This window comes from Oncorhynchus keta, chromosome 2 (genome assembly GCF_023373465.1).
Source record: "Oncorhynchus keta strain PuntledgeMale-10-30-2019 chromosome 2, Oket_V2, whole genome shotgun sequence".
In the NCBI taxonomy this organism is placed as follows: Eukaryota; Metazoa; Chordata; class Actinopteri; order Salmoniformes; family Salmonidae; genus Oncorhynchus; species Oncorhynchus keta.
Window position 1 is genome coordinate 63,793,337 of NC_068422.1, and position 15,476 is coordinate 63,808,812.

The window sequence follows — 15,476 nt, forward strand, 5'->3', positions numbered from 1 at the left end:
TTCGCCGTTTCCGTGATGGCGATTTCTCAGCCAAAACGTGAAGAACAAACGGAGCTATTTCGCCTACAAAAATAATATTTTGGGAAAAAAGGAACATTTGCTATCTAACTGGGAGTCTCGTGAGTGAAAACATCCGAAGCTCATCAAAGGTAAACGATTTAATTTGAATGCATTTCTGATTTCCGTGACCAAGTTACCTGCTGCTAGCTCGACAAAATGCTATGCTAGGCTGTAAACATATTTTGAAAATCTGAGATGACAGGGGGATTAACAAAAGGCTAAGCTGTGTCTCAATATATTTCACTTGTGATTTTCATGAATAGGAATATTTTCTAGTAATATTTATGTCTGTTGCGATATGCTAATTAGTGTCAGATGATGACAACGGTCCCGTTCACAGGATGGGGTGTCACTAGAGGTTAAAAGAATGTATGAGACTATAGCACAATTAACATGGTAGTCAAAAATCCAAAGAAAAACCAACCTGATTTATTAGATTTTTTTAAGGTCCCAGGCTCTAATAATGGAAAGCTATGGGTCTTATGCAATTCAAACTCCCAGATTGCAATTCCTATGGCTTCCACTAGATGTCAAAAGTCTTTGTTCAAGGTTTTGGCCTTTTTTCTTCCAAAACGAGGAAGAATTTGGAGTTTTGGTACAAAGAGTCACAGTTTGAAATCAGTCTGTGGGCGCGTGACGAAGAGGACACTTTTCTATTGAACTTGCTTCTTTCCGTATGAAATATTATAGTTTATTTACATTTTAGGGAACCTGAAGATTGTTTAGATACATAGTTTGACTTGTTTGAACAAAGTTTAGCGGTAGGTTTTTGGATTCCTTTGTCTACATGTTGAACAAGTGGATTACTGAAATTGATGGCGCCAACTAAACAGACTTTTTGGGAAATAAAGAAGGATTTTATCTGACAAAATTACCATTAATGTTGTAGCTGGGACCCTTGGGATGGCAAACAGAGGAAGATTTTCAAAAGTAAGTGATTTATTTAATCGCTATTTGTGATTTTATGAAGCCTGTGCTGTTTGAAAAATACGTTGATGTGGGGCGCCGTCCTCAAACAATCGCATGGTATGCTTTCGCTGTACAGCCTATTGTAAATCTGACAATGCAATTAGATTAACAAGAATTTAAGCTTTTAAATGATATAAGATACTTGTATGTTGATAAATGTTTAATATTACAATTATTTATTTGAATAGCGCGCCCTCCAATTTCACCGGATGTTGACGACAGGTGTCCAGCTAACGGGATGCCTATTAAACAATAAAATCGAATTCCCCAACGTGTAGTATTTTGGATAGTATTGGATAATATTTTGGAATTCAACTCCACAAATGAAAGCACTTCATGTATCTAGTTCCCACATTTGAAGGTGTCATAAGTATTTGGACACACTAAATTAATTAACCATTCGTTTCTATTGGGCACAACAACCCGAAACACAACCAAAACAAACTGCAAATGCATCCAATAACTTTGTAGAGTCACACGCTTGATGTAGTCATTGTGTGCTGGGAATATGGGACCAAAATACTAAACTTTTGACTAAACTGAAAACCATAAGTGAATTTGTCAAAATAATTATTACACCTTCTAATGGGGGGACTAGTTACATAAAGTGCATTGATTTCTAAGTGGCGCAACAGATATGTATGAAAATACCCTCGAATAAAAAGGTAACATTCTGTACTGTTGCCTCATATAAAACATTTGATCTCAAATCCAAAATGGTGGAGGACAGAGACAAATTTTAGCTTCACTGTAAGGCACAGTAAATACAAACTACCTCCATTAAAAGAGACTAGCATGCCCCTGTCATGTCAGGTCAGCACTGATGGTGACAGAGTAGAGGGTCTCAGTTGACTGGGTCAATAGGACCTTGAGACAGACTCAGAGGTTAGTATTGGTGTTAATCCCAGAGGTGAACTGAAGATATTTTTTCCAATTTCTATTTTTATTGATCGCATGAAGCAGGAAGCAGGAGAGATGCAAACAGGTGAGGTGGGCCCCAGAGTTAGACAGAAGGGAGGGAAGGGGGAGAATGGAATGAAGGATTAAATGTGAAACTTTTTCGAACTAATCTCCCAGCCAGAAAAAGACACACTCAAGCTGATTCAAATTTCTTTATCCCACATACAAGACATTACCCAGAGGGCTGTGTGTTTGAGCGAGAGAGCGAAAGAGAGTGAGTGTGTGTGTACTTGTTTTCCTACCTTCCTATACCAGGACCCTAATGTCCTAATAATTCACCTGGTTGGCCTGACAAGGTAGGAAAACAATCATCATAAAAAAACAATTCTTCATGTCCTGAATTTGCTATTTTAAGCTTAAGGGTTAGATTTAGGGTTTTGGGGTTAAGGTTAGGGTTAGGGTTAAGGTTAGGGTTAGGTTTAGGGTTAGGTTAAACGGTTAGGGGTTAGGGAAAATAGGATTTGTAATGGTCAAACATTTTTACTCCCCCCAAAAGTCCTGAAATTTCACGAAAATAAAGCTGTGTGTGTGTGTGTGTGTGTGTGTGTGTGTGTGTGTGTGTGTGTGTGTGTGTGTGTGTGTGTGTGTGTGTGTGTGTGTGTGTGTGTGTGTGTGTGTGTGTGTGTGTGTGTGTGTGTGTGTGTGTGTGTGTGTGTGTGTGTGTGTGTGTGTTTCTTTGAATATGTCATATATGCTTGTGTGAACTGGTGTGGGCATCTCAAGGATTCACTATTTATCACACATTTCACCTTTCAATCATATTCTCCTGCAAGTTTTCCACAAAGAGCCTTAATCTCCCAGAATAAGATTTAACAGTACATGTCCTTATTGCCTTCCACATTTGTTCTTGAAATGGGATTTAAAATGTCAAGGAAGCTATGTCAGTAATACTATAAGTTGAATTTTACATAATCCTTTAGACTTGGAATCCATGAGAATGTTTACAGAGTGCTTTATTTGTGAAATAACCTGAAAATGGCTTTCACAATCCCAATTACCTTCAGGTAATTGCTGTTTACAAATGCATTTGGATTGGGGGCAGTCTTGGTGTTGACATTTAACATTTCCTGGGTTGTGTCTACAGATGTATATTTAACCCAATGTGTCCCACTGTAACACCGCACGGTTTAGGACTTCTAACACTGTTTAAACGTTGTGTGTTTCAGCTACAGACGTCGGGGTTGTACCGTCCGTAGACACCAACCACGTCTGTGTGATTAATGGGTGATTAATGGGGGCTGAGCAAGATCGGTGTTTGTGAGACAAGGGTGGATCTCAAAGAGGCCGCGGATCTTTCTGTAAAAACGTCTGTAGAGTCCGGTTTAAGCAACAAACGACTAAAAGCTCTCTATGACAATCGGAGACGCTCACGAACACATTGCTCTATGATGCTCACGCGCTACTCAGGAGTCATTCGAAGGTAAGGGGTTCTTCTAGGGAAACGCCACACAGTTGAAACAGTCGAAACGGACTCGTTGGATAATAATTTCCCACTGAGGAAACAATTGATGTACTTAGAATATTCATATCAATTCATTTTTATAAATGTTTTGATTTGGTAGACCTTGTTTTTTCTATCTGTCGGTAAAACTCATGAACGCAACTGTTCATGTTAAATTCTACTACTTGTAGCCCTGGAAAATGGTAAAACACTTCATTGTGAGGATAAATATATGGGCTTGCGGACAAGTCACATGAATACCGTGTTGTTTGGGTCTCAGGACTGATTAGGGTAATTGCACTCTAGGTTGAGCGCCTGAGTCTGGTTCAGTTCTCAGCACTACAGCAGTTGTTGCCATATTGCTTCCAATAACACTCACCTTCAACAGACATTTTATGCCACGAGCCATTTCGATCAATACAAGCTCTCCAGCTCTCTAAATGCAGTGGATATTGTTGTCATTTAGAGGATGCACTCGAAATACCCGGCTAAGAAGTTTACGAAACCAAGCGGCTCTACTGTAGATGAAATGGACTGAAGCAGAGCGCAAACAAACATTGATTACGGAAGATTTTGGTTCCATTTTCATCACTTACAGTACATATTACAAAACGTCCTGTTTACCCAGTTCCCTTTAAATAAATAATGTTACATCGTATATAATCACCAGCTGTAATGTAACGGCTCCTGGTTGGTGTGACTACATTGCCTGCTGCTGTTTTTTTAAGCAAATCCCTTTATCAGCTTATATGAGCCATGACTCCCTCCGCTAAATTCCTCTCTCTCTCTCTCTTTTCATTTAAATATCTCAGAAATCATAAAATCCCCTCAGCCATAGACCATCTCTTCCAGAGTATATTTCATTTTTACACACACAAGCGGTGCATCAGACAATAATTGACGCCCAAAATGAAAGTGCTGAGGAAGCAAAACATTGTCTAATTATAATTCAGAATGACACACTTCCAAGAATGACCTGTTTCCACTGTTACTAACTCATACATTGTATCTTGAAAATATACATTCTTATAAACATAAGAAATCATCTTCATACGATAACATGACACCATATAAAACATTCCGACCCCTGATGTGTCCCAGGTCATACAAGGTTCAGAGGACTTGTGTACTGTACTGTACCTGCCAGGCGCAGGGATCCAGAATTGTAGATGGCCTCGTCGCGCAGCTCCCTCACATACACTGTTACCCCGGAGACGGCGTCTGGCCACACGCCGTCTGACACGCACACCTGAAACTCGTAACTGCCCGGGGGAGTGTTCTCCTTAATGATCAGGAATCCCGTCCGCTTGTTCAGGATGAAGTAACTGAGGAGGCATGAAAAACCACATCAGCAACATCAATGCTTCATGTATTGCATGTAAAATGAGCAGCCTGGGGTACATCTGTAGTTAGAGTTGGTGGTATCACCACTGTGAATGAATACTAGGTTGACATAAATGAGAAGAAATGACTGAGAGACTTTGGGAACCAGAGCGAGGAGATTAAGACACAATGATTCAAAACAGCAGGATCAAAGAAGGAGTAGATAAGAGAGAGAGGATATAAGAAGAGAAAATAAGAAAATATGGGGGAGGAGAGAATAGAGGGGGAGGGGGGAGGGAGGAGGGAGGAAAGGATAGACGAAAGAAGGGGAGGGAAGGGGAGATTATAAAAGGGATAAGAGCAAAAGATGAGAGGAAGCAACCCCTTGTGGTCCACGACTTCATACTTCCTTTGTAATTGAGCTCATTCAAGTTTGATTACACCGGGAATCAAAGCAAGATCCCAGGCACATCAAATAGTGAAGGAGACATTGAGATGAGATGCTTTATCATCTTCAAATCCAACTGTGTTTAATATGAAGTGTCAAAATTAGTCAACTGGATTCCAACCTTTTCCCTATTGAGTAATGCAGAAGTTTCTCTACTCGAGTGAAGATGAGAGATGCTAGATTAAATATTAACTCTGTATAGATTCAACAACATACTGTAGCTATGTGTGTTGAAAGAACAGATTCTCTGGGGGGAAAAAGCTACAGTCAATCTTCGTTTCTGTATGTGAGTGCAGGGCTATAGCAGTGGTAGTCGTCATGCTTCTGGATGTGAGGCCGTCGAAGGTGTCACATGGTATGACATGTTCCCGAACACTGCTGTAGCTGCTGAGCCTTCACAGAGATCTCAAGGCAAACGTCTCAAAAACGCCCTGTCGCTCAGGGTTCCTCTGCTCTGCTCGTCTCGCTCCTTTCGTCTCAGGTGCAGGTCCACAACATCAATGACAGAGAGGCTGTCGGGAGAGACATCACTCTCAAGGTTTATGGCGCGTTGAGAGAGGGCGACGGGAGGGAGGGAAAGAGAGAGAAATACATAGTGAAGAGAGCTAGGGATGTCTTACTTGGGCACATGTCCGTCAAAGGCATAGGTCTTGTTGTCCCAATCATCAGGATCCGGGGCGTAGACCTTCCCCAGGACAGTGGTCGGCATCCTCCCTGTCGGCAAAGAACATCGGTTTTCTCAAGGGTGTGTGTCTCTCTGTGTGTGTGTGTGTGTGTGTCACGAAGAGGCATAGTCAAAAAGAGCACTGTTCTGAAAACAGCTAGCTAGAGAAACGCCATCATGGTCATTGCAAGGCAACAAGAAAATGTGTCTGAAATAAACGAGACAACACCTATTACCAGCAACTCTCCACTGCACTTCAACAATGGGGAACAAAATGTATTGACTCGTTTTGTGAAAGGAGAGGTATAAACCAGGAATAGATAGTCAACCCTGAAGAGTAGAAAAGAGAATCAGCTATACCTAATTGTTCGCACCTATAGCAGCTCTTACTCTACAAAGGCGCCAGAACAACAAAAGAGACATGGTTTCTTTCCATAAACTCCCAGTTGAAGCAAAACCTTCAAGCCCTGGAAAAGGTCAGACTGAGGGTCAAATGATTTGCTCCTCATTCATATATTGCTTTGTGAATTTGTTCTCTCGGTGCTGTGCTATGCATGAATACATGTGCTATAGTGTATTGATGATGGCAGTGATCTCACCTCTGTGACTGTTGACAAAAATCTCCTTCTCTCCCGCCTGGTGAGCATGGTCGTTCTCGTCTCCTATGGTGATGGTCAGAGTGTTGGTGACCGTCTTGGGTGGATGGCCGCTGTCACTCATGATGATCTGTAGGAGGAACTCTTTCTGCCTCTCCCGGTCGAAGGCCCTCAGGGCTGTGATGGTGGCCGTGCCGTTTCCGTTATCCTGCAGGTAGAAGTCGTTGCTGTGGTGTAGCTCTAAGGGAAGGCTGAAGTAGAATGGAGATCCGTTCTCCGCTGAGTCTCGGTCTACGGCCCGCAGCAGTGTGGAAGTCTGGTTGAGTCTGACCAGCTGTGGACCAGAGACGTTCTCCCACACCACTGGAGTGTACATTGCCTCAAACTCCGGCCCGTTGTCGTTCACGTCCAGCAGGGCCAGCTGAATGGTGGCGCTGCCCGTCAAGGCCGGAGAGCCATGGTCAGAAGCCAGGACGACCAGGTTGTGTTGCGCTGCTGTCTCTCTGTCCAGAGCGCTGGTCACAGTGACTAGACCAGACTGGTCTACAGAGAACTGGCCCAGAGGATCTGACTCCTGGAGGATTTTGTAGGTGATCTCCTTGTTTTGGCCTGAGTCAGAGTCGCTGGCCGTCAACCTGGCCACGCTGCTGCCCACGGGCACATCCTCGGGCAGGGGCGCTGGCGGCTGGGAGAGCGCGATGAAGATGGGAGCGTGGTCGTTACAGTCCTCTACCTCTACGACACAGTGGATAAAGCTGGAGAAGTCCAGATCTTCGACCTTCAGGGTGAGGTTGAAGCGCTGCTCACTGGGCCTCTCGTAGTCCAGCCTCTTCTTCAGCCTCAGGGTGCCACGCTGCTCCTGCCGTTGGCTCACCATGGAAAACTTCTGCTCTGGGTCTCCTGCCACCACACTGAATGTGAGCTGGGCGTTCTCGCCTGTGTCCCAGTCCTCAGCAGACAGCTCCAGCACCACCGCGTTGGGCTCACTGCTCTCAGGAACCCTGGCGAGGCAGGATCGCTCCGTGAACCTGGGTGCGTGGTCATTCACATCTGTCACCCTGATGGTGGCGGTACCCGTGCCCATCATGCCACCCCCATCCCTGGCCTCCACCATCAGCAGGTAGGTCTCTGCCTGCTCCCGGTCCAGGCCACTCATTGCCACCGAGATGGTGCCCGTGGAAGGGTTAATGCTGAACATGTCAGAGCCGCCGCCACCTGTACCCGCATTACCCACAATCCTGTAGGACAGCACAGCGTTCTGGCCCACGGCCGAGTCATCCAGGTCGGTGGCCGTCATCTCCATGACAGAGGTGCCGGGGGCAGAGTTCTCCGGCACGTTGCCATGACAATTGGGGGCGCAGGTGAAGATGGGCGCGTTGTCGTTGATGTCCCACACGTTGATGATGATGTCAGTGAATCCGGTCAGACCCTCGCCGCCCTCATCTGTGGCAAGGACCACAAACCTCCACACGGCCCGCTCCTCCCGGTTCAGAGTCCTCTGAGCGTAGATCTTCCCCGTCACCTCATCAATAATGAACTCGCTCTCGGCTCCCTGGCCATGGAGGGAGTACCGCAGGGCCTCCTGGTCAGCATCCTTATCTGGGTCAGTAGCAGTTACCTACAACATCAAAGAGAATGTGCTTGTGAAGCTTTTTAATCTGCAGCCTGCAAACTTCTTTTATGGAGTTCAGCACTGTTTAATTATTGAAGCTGGCCGACTTGGTGTCATCCATCAGGTTGGTTGAAGTGTTAACTTCACACCTACCTGCTCTGCACAGTGATCAACTCTAGTTTATCGGCTACGTGCACAACTTTCACTCTCCTGACCTCAGCCCCAAATCAATCCCCAGGCAGAGCAACATCTACCACGAGAATTGAAATCTATCATGAGAATTGCAGAGCGTCAGGTACTGTAGGTGAAATGAAACCAATGAGTGGTGAGGGGAAACTGCTAATGGTCTAAAGCTAGTACCAGATGTCCCGTCTAAAGAACCTTATTAAATAGCATGATGTCATCTCATGCAATTCAGTCTGAGGACATAAAGGCTTGGGAAATAGAGTGTCTGCAACCTCCTGGTGCACAATGACTCACATTTTGAATGACAGAATTGTGTGACCTTGGAATTATAAGGTTCCATCTGCAAAAAGATGATTCTGAGATAATTGGTTGGAATGATTGTTATCTTAGGGTATGCAGTGGGTACAGAATATTTGACAAAGCAACGCCATGCAAGTAACTCAGTTTTGACAAAAATGCAGATAGAGCCTTATAATTTGAAGCTCTTGAGATACTGAGGGAAAAGCGTTCAAATGATAACAGAAAGAGAAAATGTCAGTCTTTCACGTTGACAGAGTTGTATAACACGTTTGAGTTGGCGGCAAAATACTCCCACGAGACTTCAGAAGTCTGATCCTTGATATCGTACGATTCTCCCTCGTTTTCTGCTAATACAGGTGCTGACTTAATAGATCACTTGTATCTGTTGCCACAATAACGTGACAAATGAAGATGACTGCGTGACTCAATGAGCGTTTCAGACATACCTGAAGCACGAACACAGGCGATCCATCCAGCTCTTCAGTCACAGAGCCGTAGTACTCGTTGACCGTGAACACTGGCGCCTCGTCGTTCTTATTGACCACGTTGACCATCACATCCGCATAGTCCTCCCACTTCCCGTCCGACGCCAGCACCAGCAGCTTGTAGCCCTTGTTCCGCTCGTAGTCCAGAGGCTGGGCGATGAAGATGGTGCCCACCTCTGGTTCCACGTCAAAAACCCCGCCAGTGTTGCCAGACGTGATCTGGTAGCGCAGCTTAGCATTGGCGCCTAAACAGAACGATGTGGTAACTAAGACGTGTGTAGTAAGCAGAATATGGACACCATAAGCATCACATACATATCATTTAACATATATAGCTAACATTTTTCAGGAATCAAAGTTTTAGTTTTCCAATGAGTTCTGACTGAATCCAGGTAACAGTTCTGCTGGACATTTCAGGAAGTTTCTTCATTTTTATGCATCACAAAGCAATTGTAACAGGGTCTAGTAGCTGATCAGGAGTTATATACAGAATCCAATAATTGAGAGGAGACTCAATGGAGTCTCAGTCAGATTCAATACATTACAACTCAAGAGAGGGAGAATGGAGGAATCTCCAAAGACAAGATATTCATAGGTTATTTGCAACATGAAAGTGAGGACGCCAGAACAGAGCAGAGGACTAATCCCTAATCCTTAGTATTTTGTTGTGTTGGCAACAGAGCTAATGAAACATTAGAATGACCTGTGAATAGATATGTTTTCATTTGAGCTTCCTTCCCCCTTCAAACGGCTGAGATCAAATCCCAGTGGAGACCATGCATGCACAGAGCGAGCAACGCAGTGTAAACAAACTAAATGAAAAAACAAACACAAGAAATCCTATTCCCACTTGTACGTGTTAAAAAAAAAACCCGTCCCACTTCCCCTGGCTATAAGCTGTTATGCTGACAGGAGGAGAACAAAAAGAAACGATCTGATTCCACTTCCAGGAACTCTTATCAGCACAGTAAAGGAAAAAGACCTCACTGTCTCTCTCTCTCTCTCTCTCTCTCTCTCTCCCCCACTCTGTTCTCTCTCTTTCTCCGTGTTCCTAGTTCCCTGGCTCCCTCAGTAGTGATAATCTGCTTGGGGTGTCGGCCCATCAGCATAGCTGGCCCCGTGTGTGTGCTTTATTACCCAAAGTGGCCCGGAGACTGTCCCCTCACGCGGGGCACTGTGTGTTGAGATTGCGGAGATGGAGCTGGCGGCGCGGCCGAGCCCATTCATCACAGAGAGGTGGTTGCTGCTCCACAGGCCTACGCGTTCCGACATGATAAATGTCTGATAATATGAAGCTACGCCCCCCTTCTCCCCTTCTCTCCTATTCCCATAGCAGACTGATAAAGAGCCCTCACCATGCTAGCTAGCTGGCGCAGCACCGAAGGAGATGATATGCTTCACAATGGATTTATTGTAGCGGTCCGTGTGAGCTAGAGCCGGCTGAATGAGGGTGAGTCAGGTGAATAAATGACAGTGTGTTAGTATAGGTTGAGATGGATGGGAGAGGGGTATGGATGGTGCCCATAGGAGGAGAGTTATTATAGGGCTTGCTGCAGTCGAGAGAGAGAGTAGAGTTGCTGTGTGCTGTGTGTGTGTGCAGTCCCTGGCCTGGGAGTTGATGAGCCTATTGGGATGTTAAGGATGTCCTTTCTGAGCTATTGGGGAAGCCACATGGAGACTTATGCAGTTTGTATGAAAAGAAAAGCTGATTTATATTCTGTATACACTGCAGTACCTTGACAAGTTATATGACACACCAACAATCTATAACATGAAATCGATGTGAAACATACAGGATCAGTCAAATGTTTGGACACACCTACTGTACTCATTCCAGGGTTTTTCTTTATTTTTTACTATTTTCTACATTGCAGAATAATAGTGAAGACATAACAACTTTTAAATAACACATATGGAATCATGTAGTAAGCAAAAAAGTGTTATACAAATCAAAATATATTTTATATTTGAGATTTTTCAAAGTAGCCACCCTTTGCCTTGATGACAACTAGGGCATCTCAACCGTACTGTTTTTGTTCAGGGTCATGACCTGAGGATAGATGGAGAGCCCTCGTAACCTCTCACACGTTCACTGAGCCCCGGGAGAGTGTGAATGACAGGGAAGTATTTCCTCCCTCTCCACCACTTACCTTCATCCTCGTCATTAGCACTGACAGTGAGGATGGCAAAGCCCACGTCTGCATCCTCATCCACGTCGACTTCATACACCGTCTGAGCAAAGACAGGCTTGTTATCGTTCACATCGCTGATGAAAACCCTCACGTACGCCGTGTCTGAAGGAAGGAGAGAGAGAGAGCACAGAGTGAGAGATTAAACGCCAGTCCCGCTCTTATTCTGTCAACTTGAACATATCCCCCCCCCCCTCTTTCCCTCGCTCTTCTTCATCCCTCTATTTCTCCCTCCATCCTCCTATCTCCACCCTCTGTTATTCCTCACATCTCTCCCTCTCTCTCCGTCTGATTCTTTTTCGTTTCTGAAGCAATCCGTAGGCAGATGTGAAAAGAGAACCTTGAGGGGAGGAGGGAGTGGGGTCCATCCCAATATAATATGCTCCCTTTGATATGAGTATGAAAAGGAACATCATTTGCAATACACTCTTCAAGATAAGATCAATTATGTAAGCTGGTTGCAAGGAGGGCTCGCAGTTTAACACAGAGATAATGCAGCCTAGCAGCAAAACAAGCCACAACCTCCAACTTTTGACGCCTTTCTGAGTCTGACGGAGGAGAGGAGAAGGAGGACAAATCTGTTGGGCAGATGCAGCCATCGTCAATTGATTTGTCTCCTCCTCTCCTGTGTTCCAGACACACACAGGGAAGCGTGGCAAGTACGCAGCGTCAACACCGTGACAGATTGCTCTTTCCTCGTAAACACTGCTATTGCATCAAGGTCGTGTTTACGACCCCTCCTCAATACTCCTCTATCCTTGTGTCTAGTCTTCTTTCTTTTCTTTTTTGAACAGCTGTCATCGCTCACAACATCGCCCTACTCCTGGGCTCCTCCAATTTCATTCAGTATACTCTTTCGTCGAGTGAGAGGGAGAGAGAGATTGAGAGCGTGTGTGTGTTTGCATGTTTGAATGTGTTTTTTCCCCACGATTCACACCACCATGTCAGTATGTTGTATAAGACAGGCTGTAGGTGCCTGTTACTGGGCGGGAGAGGGGATGGACGGATAGTGAGGGATGGAGGGTTGAAGGCCCTATAGACTCCTTCTATATGCTAAGCAAAAGAGCAGTGTTCTGGGAGGAGTCTCCATCCCTCTGAAGCCCCTAGTCTCTAATCCTCTTTATTTTTTAAATATATTTTTTTTATTTAACTAGGCAGGTCAGATAAGAACAAATTCTTATTTACAATGACAGCCTACCCCTAACCCGGACAGCGCTGGGCCAATTGTGCACCGCCCTATGGGACTCCCAATCACGGCCGGCCGGTTGTGATACAACCTGGAATCGAACCAGGGTCTGTAGTGACGCCTCTGAGAGCAACTTTTATTAATCTATGATAATATGAATGAAAAATGCATTCTCCTTAAGACCCTGTCTGGTTGTTCATCAGCGGGTGAGAGTTCCCTCTGGGGAGAGATACGCATATTTGGTAGAGAGAGAGGATCCCTCCCCACCAAAGAGACAAGCAGCAGCTCAGACTTAAATGACGTCCTGAAACAGCCTTCCAAACCCCAGCTCTCCTACTGTAGTACCAAAGCTGGCCAGAAAATGGGGTCATTTTTCAAATGTATTGAAATGTATTCAGACATTGCGCACAGTGTATTCCTAAGTCATCACAATTTGATAAGCCGTGCTACTGTGTGCATACTGCATGCATTGCTGTTCTCTCTCTCGTCCTACACCATCCTCCAGCCCTGTTGAGCTGATGAGCTGATCTGAGCTGGCCTCACCTGAGTTGGGCTGTCCATGTTTCCCGGGCCGTGCTGACTCCCAGCCGTCCACTGACTTGACCTCCAGCAGGTAGGAGCCTTTGGTCTCACGGTCAAACACAGCCTCTGTGTAGATGGAGCCCAGCTCAGGATCAATCCGGAAGTACTGGTAGTCCCCACTGCGGTCGTTTAGCAGGGAGTAGGAGATCTGAGACAGAGACAGAGACAGAGAGAGAGAGAGAGAGAGAGAGAGAGAGAGAGAGAGAGAGAGAGAGAGAGAGAGAGAGAGAGAGAGAGAGAGAGAGAGGAGGAAGAAGAAGTGGAGGGAGAGCAGGAGGCCAGGGTAGAAGAGAATGAAGGATGAGGTTAAAGAGAGTGGCATGGAGAAGGTGAAGGATATGAATGGAGTAAGAGTGGAAAGAGAGGAAAGGACGTCGGAGATAAACAAGGGGTGAGTAAGAAAGGATGGACGTGAGAGAGACAAGGAAGACAGAGATGCAGAGTAAGGATCACCAAAGGTAGGTGAGTGAGACGGGAGAGAGAATAATAGTTTTATTCAAACACTAGTTTATTCAAAAAATAGTCTATAACACCATGCATATGATTCATTTATTTCTCTATTGGGGTGGATGTGTGCACACATTCTTATTTAACCAAACTTGAATTAACTACTCTGGAGCAGAGAGATCTCATTCAACCCAGCCACATGTGACCCTATGTGACAATTTATTTCTATATCAATAAAACAAAGCTGTGTCGTTATAATTTGGTTTAAAGCAGGAGCCTGAAGTCTATTCACCAAAGAAGAATGAACCTAATTTTAATATTCAAACGGAACAAAAGCTGCGTCGACGAGCTACGAATGGCATTCAACAGCCGCAGGAAGTTATTCAGCCAAATTCATTGAGAGAGAGGATTGAAACTGCATGGGTCAAAAAATGAATTGGGTCGTAAAGGGGAGGAGCACAAATTAAAGGCTGAGTTAAATGTAATGCCGCAATAAAAAGGTTGGCGGGGTCAAGTTATTGGTAGAAAAAAACAGACAGGCGTGAAAAGAAATCATTTTCATATTCACGCCCATCAACGATCCTCATTATCTAAACGTGGGCCTGCATGGTATCTATGATTCAGCCTGCCTCGACAAGAGCAAGCAATTAAGCAGCCAAGGACACTGCCTGCAAAGAACTGAGTACATTTTATGCAACCCTGTGCCGATAGACATGGTGTCCTCGTACTGGGAATTCAATTATGACTAGACTCCCCGTACTGTTGGTGTGTGTGTGTGTGTGTGTGTGTGTGTGTGTGTGTGTGTGTGTGTGTGTGTGTGTGTGTGTGTGTGTGTGTGTGTGTGTGTGTGTGTGTGTGTGTGTGTGTGTGTGGGGAGTGCTGTGTGTGTGTGTGTGTGTGTGTGTGTGTGCGTGAATGCATGATTGCGTGTGTATAGAGAGCAAGACAGAGATCAAGAAAGAGATACACAGAAAAGCAGCAGGAAATGTAGACAGTGCTGTGTGTGTGTGTGTGTGTGTGTGTGTGTGTGTGTGTGTGTGTGTGTGTGTGTGTGTGTGTGTGTGTGTGTGTGTGTGTGTGTGTGTGTGTGTGTGTGTGTGTGTGTGTGTGTGTGTGTGTGTGTGAAATGTGCAGTGCTGTGCGTGCGTGCGTGTGTGTGTGTGCACTCAAGCGTACCTCCTGTTTGCGTGCGTGCGAGCAAGCGTGTGCACGTGTGTGTGTGTCTCCAGATCTACTTTGAAACCAAAGTATAAAAAGAAGACCTCTGTACCATGTCAGGTATAGAGTTTACATTTCAATATTACATCACAGATGACTGAAATAAAACAAAACCGTTTGACATAGAAACACCCGATTTTCGGGGGGAGTTGAAAAAAATGGAATGTTTATTAATTATGCAATTCTGAAAAAATCTGAATAACATTCCACCCATGAGGCCACCAGGTAATTTACCTGCAGGAAAGGGGGAAGCTTCAGTATGTGTGAAGTGCCGTATGTTATGTTTTATACAGTGTGTTGCTCTCAGCTCAGGAAGCCAAACCGAAGTACAGATTTTATGGGCTACAGGAGACCCTTGTGGAGGATCACCGTCCTACAGAACTATGGATGGGTTTTTCCATTTTCTACCTTCAGTGTAAGACTCCAAGGTGAAATTAAAAGGGGAATTGCTACTGTGGGTTTACACTTGAGTGGTTTCAGCTTATCCGGTTACATACTGGTGGGTTGTTCACAAGGATTTAAAGTAAAAACAACGGTCGACAACACTAGGCCTGGAGTTCCTCAAATACTCCAGATTATCTGAGAAATTGCTAAGAACCAGGACATGTCTCCACAAAAGGCCTCAGAGTAGGAGTGCTGATATAGGAGGCTTGTTTGTATTTCCAGTATTCCAAAGTGTTCCGTCACCTTTCCGTTGAGTCCCAGGTCCAGGTCGTTGGATGACACCTGCGTGACAAACGTCCCCACCGCCGCCCCCTCTGTGACCGACGCCTCGTAGATGGAGGAGGTGAAGAAGGGAACATTGTCGTT

The 15,476-nt window shown here is 45.0% G+C and overlaps 1 protein-coding gene across 1 annotated transcript in view; it reads right to left on the reverse strand.

Annotated features, from left to right (window-relative positions):
- The window catches only part of si:ch211-186j3.6 (neural-cadherin), a 239,580-nt gene that overhangs the window by 63,385 nt on the left and 160,719 nt on the right, over positions 1-15,476 (reverse strand). Inside the window, exons 14-20 of the mRNA XM_052480386.1 lie at positions 15,354-15,476; positions 12,963-13,149; positions 11,195-11,338; positions 9,006-9,289; positions 6,465-8,079; positions 5,822-5,915; positions 4,571-4,755 (exon numbers count right to left, since the gene is read on the reverse strand). The exon at positions 15,354-15,476 is cut by the window's right edge and continues 5 nt beyond it. Of these exons, the coding sequence (XP_052336346.1) occupies positions 4,571-4,755; positions 5,822-5,915; positions 6,465-8,079; positions 9,006-9,289; positions 11,195-11,338; positions 12,963-13,149; positions 15,354-15,476 (2,632 nt within the window). The remainder of the gene's footprint in view (positions 1-4,570; positions 4,756-5,821; positions 5,916-6,464; positions 8,080-9,005; positions 9,290-11,194; positions 11,339-12,962; positions 13,150-15,353) is intronic.